Source organism: Macrobrachium rosenbergii, chromosome 2 (genome assembly GCF_040412425.1).
Source record: "Macrobrachium rosenbergii isolate ZJJX-2024 chromosome 2, ASM4041242v1, whole genome shotgun sequence".
Lineage (NCBI taxonomy): Eukaryota > Metazoa > Arthropoda > Malacostraca > Decapoda > Palaemonidae > Macrobrachium > Macrobrachium rosenbergii.
The window spans coordinates 42,145,206-42,157,475 of NC_089742.1; the positions used below are offsets into that span (position 1 = coordinate 42,145,206).

Genomic DNA, 12,270 nt, shown 5'->3' on the forward strand with positions numbered 1-12,270 from the left:
CCCCTCAGTTGCATTATTACAAAAAGTGCAGTTTTGTAGTTTATGTATTAATATTTCCTTTACCCTGGTAACTGAGCTTCATAGAATCTGTAACATTTGAAACGTGTGTCATATTGCCTCTCTCTCCGAATATCACATAATAATAGCCTTATGAATCTTGCATGACTTTGGGTGTTGAAATTACCCATCTGCATCATCATAGTACACGTACTTTCTCTTTCATTCTTATTAGGCAGCTAGATAATGCAGTGGCTGTATGCTTTTTTGTAGAGAGCAGGTTCAGGTAAAAATATAGGATTACAGTACTTTTTTATGTGAGAAATTTAAATATTGAGAAGTTATTTTTTTTTCTTTAGGAGGTTGCTAGGGCTTTTTTGAAATCTTAGTATATGGTAGCCTATCTTGCTGATACAGTATTGCAGTTAGCACATGAGAAATTCAGAAGCACATCATAGAAAATGTAGATGGGATTTTCTGTTATACTAAAATGTCAACAAAAATTCACACTGTTTAAGAGCTGATTATTGAGTTTTTCTCATGCTTGTAAACTTTCTTTTATCATAAAATAAGCTGTGATGATCACTTACAATACAGAGTAAAAACTGGTCTTTCATTGTGAATTAAAGGATCAGATTTACAAGTCAGGTTCTGTCATATTTTATTTATTATTACTATTAATATTATTATTATTACTACTATTGTATTGGTTCAGTTGTGATTTGAGACTTTTAACTATATTTAGGTAATCAAATTCTTTCAAATTCATAAACACCAGGGACAATTGAGGTACTTCAGCAAAAGACTTGGACTGTTTTGGAAAAGGGGACTTTCTTTTGCAGTTTGGTGTGATTTGAAGTATCAGTATGTCTAAGTAAGTTGACGTGAGTTGCAATCATTAGCAGTCTGTCTGTGAGTAGCCAGTAATAATGATGATATAAAAGGGGTAACACAGTGGACACAGACAGAAACAGTGCCAGTGTTTTTCCTTATTGATTTATTCTGCTTACCAGGCAGTGTTAATGTCTGTTTTGGTTGGTTATTATTCTTGAATAATTTTATTGTATTGTCATTATCAAAATCAACACTTTTAATAGTTAATGTTATGTCATTCCCAAAAACTTTTGGTTGAGTGCTGGTTATCATGGCTGCATGTGTGTCAGTTGCTGCAACGTGCATCAGTGATCAGCTTTTTCTTTTTCTTATGAATAGATATATAAGTATACTCTCAGACCTTGTGTTTTGTCGTCAAGAAACTCCCATAAAGCCATTATACTGATAAGCCGTAGGCTTTATGATAAAAGTTTTAACTAATGATTTAAGGTCTGCATCTTGTTCGTGTGTTTATTTTACTTTATTTTGCTTTGCTTAAGGTTTTTTTTCTGTCCCATTATGTTCCAAGAAACGTGTATTTGGTCCCTCTGCTGTCCCCCTCCTCAGCGGTAGATGCAATGATAACGTCTAAAGTTCTTTCAACTGTTGTAAGTTATATTCAGACAGTATTTGATTGGTCCCAGAAGAGTTCTTTTATCTCTTGACACTGTAATTACTTATTAATTCTCATTACCTTGAGAGCATTACAGTAGCTAGAGAACCAACCAAAACAACATTCCCCTGTCAGGATGCAGATGATGATAAGGAAGCGCTGACGGAAAGTCATGATCCGGTCCCATCCCCAGTGCCCCCATACTCCCCAAGCCCCCAGCATTCACCTGTTTCCCAGAGTTCTCCTGGCAGTCACATTCAGAATGATTCTAATAGAGAGTATGCTATCCCTGTAGGAATATCCACCAGGGAACATAACTGCTCACGAAATTCAGATTCTCCTCGAACAAAGACAGCTAAGTCTCTTTCATCTCCAAAATCAAATGAAAACTTCCATGTGACTCCTCACATCATACATTCTCCTTTAAGAGGACATAGATATCCACAGTCACCCCCAGAGATTCGCCACACTGGTAATACCACAGCTTGGAAGCCTATACCAAAAATGAGTACAGGAATTTCTTCATGTTCAGCTTGTTCCTATATGACTGATGTAGGTCCTGCTCATTCTATAGTAGCTCCATTACCTCCTGGTGTTTTAGAAGAGCCTATTGAAACAGAAAATACTGCATTGTTGGCTCTTTCTGAAACAAGAGAAGCTATGAATGTCACAGTTGGTGAAGAAGAATATGAAGAAGCAGAGGAAGGTGAGGATGAAGATGAAGATGATGATGGTGATCATGAAGTTGAGGAGGAGGAAGAAGTTGAGGAAGAAGAGGAGGAGGAGGAGGAAGAGGAGGAAGATGAAGAAGAAGCAAGAGAAACTGATAAGTTACAGATACAGAAAGTGTTGAGATCAGAAGATGGTGCTGGAGAGGCAGATGGAAATCTTAGTACTGATAGTGAAGACCAGTGCATAGAAGTATTAACAGTTGTACCAGGAGCCAGTGGAACAGCACCAGAAGAAACAGAGGAGGGATTAGAAGTGGAGGGTGGAGGAGGGAGCCTGGAGTGGGTTTCGGAGGAGAGTGGGGGTCCAGGGTTGGGGCCGGCTGGCACAGTTTTCCACCTGCGTCTGGTGGGGTCAGTTGATGTTGCAGAAGAGTCAGGTAAAGCTACAACTCGCAAGACTACATGCAAGAGACCCAAGAAGGATATGGTCATGGAAGCTGTGGCTCATTTAAAGGTGGGTCAGATTTGGTGTCCTTTATGAAGTCTGCTCATTTGTACGTGTGTCAAAATTTAAGATCTTTTGAAATCTACATGAACTTTGATTGTATTGGATGTTAATTTTTACTGTTATTGCAGATTTTGTCTGAGATTTATTTGCAGTGGTTTTCTTTCTATTGCACTGCAGATGCACAGACAGCAAACAGCTACCAACTTATGCAGATGCTTAGTGTAGCATTATGACTTAATCAGATTTTATCTTTTAAACTACAGCAATTTATTGGTTTCAAAGACTCAGTAATTGAAGTGGAGCTTTCCTAAGTATATATTGTTACCCTGGTAAGAGTATTTGCATCAAGTAAGATATTACAACTTTCTTTACATAATAGCATGGAATGGTTAATACCGAGTAGTTTCAGCACCGAAATCTATCAGCTTGTTCACAACTGAAAACCTTAACTCTACATACAGAAATACTATTCTGAAAAGGCAAGAACAGTATCAGGCAAAAAGCATTCAGGGCACTGTCAGTCATTTCATTCATTGTCTGTCTCCCTGACAGGGAAAATTTAAACATTTCGTTTGAGCAATGTCTTTATATGTTCCCACTGATATTTCACCTCGTAATCCTCCTCCTTTGCACAAGGTGGCTTCCTTTTTTCTCTAGTTACTATTTTGGTTTCTCCTATCGGCATCTTTAAGCATCTGTCAGGACGTTAATTTTCAGGGAATATGTAATCCTCAGATTGCACAGTTCAGTGGCAGCATCTTTCACTGAACTGACAAGTTGGGGTATTCACTTTCTTCAGTTCTTCCTCTTCTTGAGTCTTTTAAGCTTTCTTCTTTTAAGTGACAAATCTGTCATTTCATCAAAAGTTAAGCCCATCCTATTTTTCTTATGTTTTCTACGGACCTGACCCAAAAAAAAGGGCATTGTTCATCCCACTGGCCTGTGACTTGGAACAGATATATATACTGTGTGGCCTTTTTATACATTATGGGTTATTTGAAGTGTAATTTTTACACTAGTTTTTATTTTGTTTTGGAGTTCTAGTACTTTTGGCAAATCACTCCATACTTGAAGAGTTACTACAGGCATGTGACATGGTTCACAAAACCATGAGCATCTTTTTTCAATGGCATTGGGTCACTATTTTTCTTGAGGGTTCCCATGCTAGGCTTTATGTATATGGTTTTCATTTATACAATCTGTGGTTAATAGTGATGAAGTAAGAAGCAGAGGAATTTTTTCCAAATTCATATGCAAGTTCTTCATATTTCCATGATTAGTAGTATCCTTTTATGAAAGCAAGGAAGTGGTGTTGCATACGGAGCACAAGATACATGTCTATTGATTACCTCATAGTTGAGGAAGCATTTTTAAGTAGGTTAACCTGTTAATTTTACTGTGTAAAACATGTTTGAGTGAAGCTAATATAAAAGACTTTTGAATAAGAGGTTTTGTCCATTAAAGAATATGGAAGGCTTTAAATATTTGGTAGATGGCAGCTCAGTTTATAACCTAACTTGACCCTTGTTATTATTGTGATTTTAGTGGAAAGTTGCATATTGTATGTTTATTTCAAATAAGGAAATTTATATTATATTTCTGATGAAAATTTTGTCCCAATGCCACAAAATTTGTGACCCATACAAACAGGCTGTTGTGATAAAGTGTGAAAGTAACAATTTATTTCTACAGTGATTTAAAAGTTAACTTCTTTTGGGTGTCATTGGCAAATTGTAGATACACTGTACCATACTTACTATGTAATCTTTCCTTAGTTTCTGAGATGTATTGTAAACAAAAGGGTACTTTTTCAAGAGCAGTGGAATTTACCTAAGGGTACTTTTTTCAAAAGAACTGTGAAATTTACAATTTTTTTACAAGGAACAGTTAGTGAGCACTGGTTATTCCTTTTACAGTATATATACAGTAAACAGTATTCATTTTCATGCAGCTTGCCATCATTAGCAATAAGTAAAATATATCATTTTAGTTTTTTAAGGACAGGGCACATCTATCATGTCATATGGGTCTCTTGTGAATAAATTTATCAAACTTTTTTCACTGAGGTATATAGTGTTATGATTTTTATTGTTATGACGATCATTAGTGTGGATCCGTAATCCTAGTGTGCATATTGTTACCAGGAAAATAAAGAAAATATACTTACAAACATGAAATACATGAGGGAAAATTTGGATAAATCCATATTTTTTGGTGTCAACTTTAGCCTATGGGCTACTTTTCCAGTTTGAATAATACTCTATATGCTGCGTGTGTGTGAAGGGAAAAATCAGAGATTCTTAGCTAGGCAGATCGACATAATATTCCATATGAAGGAGTAATATTTTTAAATACAGTATAGGCAAAACCACTGCAATCATTGTAACAGGTAAATAATTCAACAGTGCGTTAACTAAGTTCACTTGTAACCTTTACCCTTCAAATTATGTCACATTTAATTAATGTTGCCCTGATTATTTATACAGTTCTTGTAATTAATACACAAAAATGGGAATTATAAAACAAAAACCTTAAATGCAAGCACAGAGCTGAAGGCAACAGGTTACTACAAAAACAAAAGCATGACTGAACCATACTCTCAGTAGGTTAAGCAGACTGCACATATGCAACAAACAAATTCCCTTGCTCAAGTTAAAATGATTGTAAATCTTATGGAACATTCCCTAAACATAAACCAAAATACAAAACACACTAGAATCTAATATCCTAAATACAAAAATTAGGATGCACACAGAAACACAGGGAAGGGCAAGTGAAAGTCAGACCACTAAGTACAAAAAGTTGATTTACATCAAAATTAAGTGAAACCAATTTAAAATTACCCCAGAAAAATTAAAAAGCACACCATAAGCAAAATTAATAATGAAAATTGAAGGCCCATCAATATAAATTGCTTAGAAGCTAAAGCTAGCAGAGCAACACAGAGTGTGTACTGTATATGGATTTGTGCAAAAGAATCAACGGTAGCTGAGGTGTCACAGTTATTATATTTAGATGCTGATCTGCATAAGCTGGTGCAACTGGTTGTGTTGCATAGAAGAAAAGTAATAGTATATAAATCAGGCAAGGGAAACCTTTTGGCAACAGGGCTATACATTAGCCTTAAACATGATTAGCCACATGTTTTCAGTAATATTTTACTGTACTGTATTTGTATGACAAACTGTAACTATAAAATTAATAGTACAGTATATGTGTATGTATTTTCTATCATGTATGTATTTAAAACCTGTAAAAAACAACTACAATTAAAGCTTCTTGAATATTTTTTTTAACAGATTCAGTTGTCTTGATAAGAAGCTGAAGATACTGCATTTTGCTTTGTTTTTTGGTCCAGAATATTTACTTCTCACACATCTTGAGGAAAATGTGATAAGGAATTTCCTGAAGATCATTGAGATATCACAGTTGCTCAGGATTCTGATTGTAGAATGGTTTTAGTTTACCAAATTTTTTTCTTGTGATGTACAAAATTCTTTTGAAAAGTAATGCCACAACTTAGCTGACTTCTGTACTTATCAGCTACATTATTATGAGTAATTTGTGTTATACCACCATTTTAGATGTGATACATTTTAAAATTTCTTAAATTGAATGTTAAGTATAAAGCACAGGTTAGTATAGGTGAGGAACTATGTGAAACTGCAATATTATACGGCCTTTGTTACTCATCAGAAAGCCAGACTTTGTTACTTATCAGAAAGCCAGACCCCCCAAAAGCATCTACAGTATTGAGGTGCCACTTTAGTGGTATTCACTAGGAGCTCGTGAGTGCAACTCTTGCCATCATTTTTTAAGACTTTTGTCATTTTTTTTCACAATGTACTTTTTGTATTTTAACAGTAAACATTATTAGAATGTCTTAATAACTGAGATATGCAGACCTACAGTACACATATCTGTAGATAACTTATTTGCATGTTTTTTTACAGTAATATGTGAATAGTACATGTAGGTAAGAAGTCTCAAAATAATTCATAGTGGGGAGGGTTGTGAAGATTGGGGATGAAGCTGTAATTTTTTTTTCCAGAATATACCTTCCAAAATAAGGATATGCCTTTTATGTGGGAAAATATGGTAATAATTGAGAGTATATGAACAGTATTTTTCAGTTGATTTGATGAAAGACCATAATAGTGCAGCATACATTATCAAGCTGTGGCTTTAATGTAATTTTTTCTCTTGTAATAAAATGGTAACAGAATCTATTAACTATTTTAGTTTATCTTGAGTTACTAATTGCCCTGGGAATGATAAAACATGTTGAATAAGTAAGATTACTGTATAAAAATACATGCCCATCATGGGTTTCTGTTGTTTTTAGGAAACTGGTCTCAAAATGTGCAGTCACATATGAACTACACATTAGACAAATAAATCATCATATAAACCAAAGAGCCATGGTAAAAAAAATGAGTCTACGAGCCATCTTGGTTGAATAGCCATTACTGTACAGCATTGAATGCTAGTTCTGTTAGTTCCAGTGGTGCGTTATGCACAGAAGGTTGCAAGTGCTTCATTGGTTTTCTCAAGTATAGTTATGCAGTATACTGGATTTAAACAATGAAAGAGCTACTTTACTACCAAGCTCGGAGTAGTGCACACCATCATTGGTGGAATAAGATGACAGGCAATATTTTCTGATACCTTTTTAACATTTATAAGACTTATCAAGATTTGTACAGTTAAAATTAATGTGAAATTCAGAACATTTTTACTGAAATGATCTGAGAAGCTAGGAAAGTTTGAGGTCATTATTGTTTTTGTCATATGAAAGGCTATAGGTTATTTTGTTTTGTTTTTAACCAAAGTGTAGGGAATAATTCTTGTTTCATCTTAATGAACATTGCATAAGATGTGTGTTAAAGAATGAATACTGCATAAGCTTCTGCTTACTTAGATCTAGCATAAGGGGTCTTGTGTGGATGTCTTTTGTTATGTCTAAGTTCTTTAACTGTTTGTGTGTGCCTATGCTGGTTACCAAAGTATTCTATAACACATTTTGTAACCTTAAGGTTGATTAATTTGGTAAGACTTTAACAGGATTTGATATAGTCTTTTAAAGTTAAAATATACTTATTTCAAGTTATGATTTTATTATGTTGCATCCTGCTCTCTCTCTCTAAATAATAGCTTTAGCTCAAGTCTGCCACTTGATCTCTGCTTGTTAACTGGAAAATGCTTCAGAATTTACTGTCATGACTGGTTTATGAATAATGAGTATGGGTTTGATGGTGGGTTGACATTGATATTCTCCTTTACAACTACACTTAAGGCACTCTTTGATTTTAAATAGACCACATAAATACAGTAGTAGAGCTATTGAATGGTCATTATACTGTCTGTAATTATTGATCATTCTTACTAAAAAAAATGTCATGTTGCACTGTATTGGAGAAGGGTTGTCATACTTTGAATTGCAAATTTTCTAAAATGAAATGAGTGCTGCTAGAAGTTTTGCTGGGGAAGAGTAGTATTACAGCATGCATGAGATCTTTTCATTGGAAACTAATAACTATGTTCTGATTGTTGCAGGTTCGTTGATGTTTTCAGCAGGATGTTTTGTGTGTGGCTGTCAATATTACTTATTTTTGGAGAATCATTGTCATATGTATTTATGTGCTCTTGGTTTGTTTTATGTGGTTATGTTTGAATGCAGATTGCAGCAATATTTGATGTCAAGAGTCAGAGGTGCAATTGAAGTTTTGCATAAACTTTTGTTTAATAAGGAGTTGCTGAATCATTTAAGCTGTTTCAGTAGTGTGTTTCTTTTAGTTTGACTCTAGACATTTGCCTGATTGATTGGTCATTGAGATAAGGTAATGGTTTTACTGTTGATGGTAGAAAATGCCCAGTGTGAGTATGAAGTTCCAAAGTATATGTATTTCTTGCTATTTTAGCTATGATGATTATCCATCCTTATCTCACTGGTCCATCCTTATTGTTTACCTTTAGTATTAACCATTAAGTTGTACATAACGAATTTAATTTTCCTAAAATGCACTAACCTTTATATCTGTTTTTCCCTTTTGCTGCTACGGTGTAGGCATTGGTAAGTGGCTGTAGATTTGCATTTAGTGTTTTACTCATGACTAGAATTGCATATTTGAAATCTAGAATGCTATTGGCTGGCTGAATGCTCCCTCCTTTGCTAGTTTCAAAACATTTGCTTTGCAATTTATAGAAAAATATTAGGATATTTTAGCAAATGGTATTTTTGAGACATTCCCTTAATATTTAAGAATATTTATTTGAGCATGAATATTTTCATTGGCATTAAAGGAAAAATGGTAGTTGTTGCCTTGTCAACAATATAGATTACTGTTGCTATGCTAAATGTTTCATTGGTTGCCATGGAAAGGCTGTTGCAAGATAATTAAGTTGTGCTCATTCTTAGCCTTTTCTTATTTTTTTTTAAGATAGATTTGTTACATGAATAGGAATTACTTTGTATTTTTAGCTTTAGCTCTTTCTTAATTAGGGTTGTAATGTAGGAAAATTTGGTTTGTGGTTGTCCTTATTAACAGATGAGGTTAGCATGGTAGGAACTTAGGTTTCTTGCTTACGACATCAGTGACATTGATGATTGATTTATACAGTATACGTATGTAGCCTTTGGAATTTACAACAGTCTTTTTAACACTGCAGTTGTATTATCATTAACGTGAAGTTCAAAAAATCTCTTGTTAATTTATATGAGCTGTTGGTATAGCTTGCACTTAAGCTATTACACTACTTCAGGTCTACCTGTTCATATACCAAATTCTTGTCCATTACCAGTGGGCATATATGACAACCTTATCAATATCCATGCAGGTTTACACATAGCCAATTTGCCATGGCCTCTTGAAAAACCTTAACAGATGCTGAGTCTACAACTACACTATTTGATTCATATCAGTCTTAAAATTGTTACTTTTGAAATAATGTGTATATGTTGACCTTTATCATGACCTAACTCAGGAGTATTGTATAATATTTGATTAATATGGAATTTGATAATGGGATACTGTAGATACATACTGTTCTGAAAAGCACAACAATTATTTGTTTTACAAATGTAAGTTTTTTGGCATCTAGCTACTGGAAACTCAAGTGTGCTGCAGTAAATTTAAAAAAAATTTTTTTTCTAGATGCAGAATATTGATATCTTCAAAAAAAAAAGCAAAGTGCTGGAATCATTAGATTTTATGGTAGCTCTGTGCAAATTATTGCTGACTGCTAGGATATGGGCATTCATTATAGTTTGTCTCCCACAACCATAAGTTGGGGAAACTAGCAAGATATTAGTTGGTATACTTAAGGACATAGAAAATTAGATGTGGTTATCATGGTAATTCTAATTTTTGGACAGGAATTTATATAAAGTAAAAATTTTAGTTTTATCTTTATGAAGTAATACTTTATCTTTATTGCATCCAGTACTTGACGTGTGTAGGTAAAATAAAACTATGGCATGGCATACAAGAGATATCACTTAAGTACAAAGAGAGAAAATGCCAAATCAGCTTTTCACAAGCTTCTCAGATATTAAAGAACCAAGCTATATTGAGATGTAGTTTTTTGACGAGTTGATACAGCATTAGTCAATTTGCTATTTATTATTGTATAACATTACTAAAGTACAGTACTGTATTTTATATTTGTAGCACTGTATAGCTGATATACACCAGTACTTATCTTAAGTGAGCACTTTGTAATTATACAGCACAATTTTTACAAAAGCACCATTGCATGCTAACTTTAGTTGCACATTAATTGGGCTCTAAAGTTAATTGAAATTTGACTTTTGGTACCAAGGATCAGCATTCTTCTGGGAAAAACCACTTACAATAACAGCAGGCATTTTTAAAGAAACTTCCATGGAAAACAAAAATTACTGAAGAAGACACCCTTCCAATACAAAATCCAAGACTAAATATCAATTTTTGTTTTGTAACCTAGTCATCTTCCCATGGTTTTGCTAATACTTAGTGCATTGCCGTGGATTCAGATGGAGAATGAAAATATTCTAGCCACTGAATACCTTTGGCAGGTGATTGTAGTTGTACTTTCCATTCAGGAACCTGACATATTTTCTGTGATTAAAACAAAAAATTTTTCAGGAAAATCAAGATTCCCTTTTTGACATTCATGTCAACCAGCTTAGTGGGCTAAGAAAGTAAAATTACCACTAAATGTAGGTAAGAACCCTTGTAATTGACCAACTCAAGGTTCTATGATAATATTGACTTCTCAGAGAGGTTAACACAATTTTTTAATGTGCAAAGGATAGATAGGTGGTTACTCTTTTTAGTTTCTAGATTTGAAGGGTCAATAGCCAGCAGTACCTGTAGGGGAGTAGTGCTGTCGGTGCACCTCATGCAGTGCAGGCATTACTTAAGATTCTTTGCAGCGTCACTTCAGCCCCAGCTGCAACCCCTTTCATTCCTTTTACTGTACCTCCATTCATATTCTCTTTCTTCCATCTTACTTTCCACCCTCTCCTGACAGTTGATTAATAGTACAACTGCAAAGTTTTCCTCCTGTTAAACCTTTCAAACCTTTTTTACTATCAGTTTCCATTTCAGTGCTGAATGACCTTGTAGGTCCCAGTACTTGGCCTTTGGCCTAAGTTCTATAATCTATTCTGTTCTATAGCCAGCAGTGCATAGGTTGTATATTCTAAATGAGAGATTTCTTCAAGGTAGAGTGCAAGAGGTGGCAAGATATTGTTTGTCCCCCCAAAAGTGGCACAGACACTTTGGATATTCAGTTCCTTAGCAAAGACTGCCAGAAATAGGCTACCAGGCCTCTTTTTCATTATATATTAACAAGTGGGTATGATCTTTGGATGTATCCTAGCAAAAGGTGGTGTTTTATGTTAATATCCCATCACAAGCATGGACAGTATATACAAGGAACATGATCTTTCAAAAGTTCTAACCATATTTGGACTCTTCTACTTCTTTGGTTTTTCCAGTAAAAAAGAAGAGCTTCCCCAGTTTTCTTGGCTTTATGGGCAAACTCAGAATGTTACCTCTCTCTCATGGGTCATCCTTTCATTACACTGTACAGTGATGTCTGATGACTCTTACATGGAGGTGTATTTCATGGAGGTGTATTTCATTTCCAGTAGAAAGAAAAATAGCAAAAGTTATTACCTGAACAGGAGACAAAATGCTGCTTTAGTTTGGAGTCACTGAATGGAGGAATTACTGTACTAGATGTAAATGCATGATAGCTGCTCTGTTTGGATGTTCAGTCATTTCCTTGATCATGGTTACTAGTTACATGCGAGAATGTACCATGGCCTCAATTTATCAATTTATAGATTTCCTGACAGGAAATTTTCATCTAAAAATTAGCATTAGGCCTGGCCCTCCAAGCACTCAGTTACTTTATCAAGAGTATCTGTCTTTGTGCTGAATGTGTGGATGGTCCATATCAGTGATGGTTTCTGAAAAAAAAAATTCATTCCCATTAACCACCCCCACTGTGTTTTGATGAAAATGGAATTTAGCAACTTGAGAAATTTTCAATAGCAAGTATCCCAGCTTAAACAGAGCTGCACCGCAGGAAAGAAAACCTTTTCTGGAATTTCAGTA

General features: G+C 34.6%; 2 protein-coding genes across 22 annotated transcripts in view; one reads left to right on the forward strand and one right to left on the reverse strand.

Moving 5' to 3' along the window:
• Nucleotides 1-12,270, forward strand: part of LOC136845769 (mucin-2-like) — a 1,649,806-nt gene that overhangs the window by 1,614,694 nt on the left and 22,842 nt on the right. For 17 of the 20 annotated variants that reach the window (XM_067116026.1, XM_067116065.1, XM_067116077.1 and 14 more), the window contains one exon: nucleotides 1,619-2,668. The exons of the other annotated variants lie outside the window; for them this stretch is intronic. In XM_067116026.1, coding sequence (XP_066972127.1) covers nucleotides 1,619-2,668 — 1,050 coding nt within the window. The remainder of the gene's footprint in view (nucleotides 1-1,618; nucleotides 2,669-12,270) is intronic. 20 annotated transcript variants of the gene reach the window in all.
• Nucleotides 1-12,270, reverse strand: part of LOC136845827 (gem-associated protein 6-like) — a 142,269-nt gene that overhangs the window by 58,619 nt on the left and 71,380 nt on the right. The gene's annotated exons all lie outside the window — the stretch shown is intronic.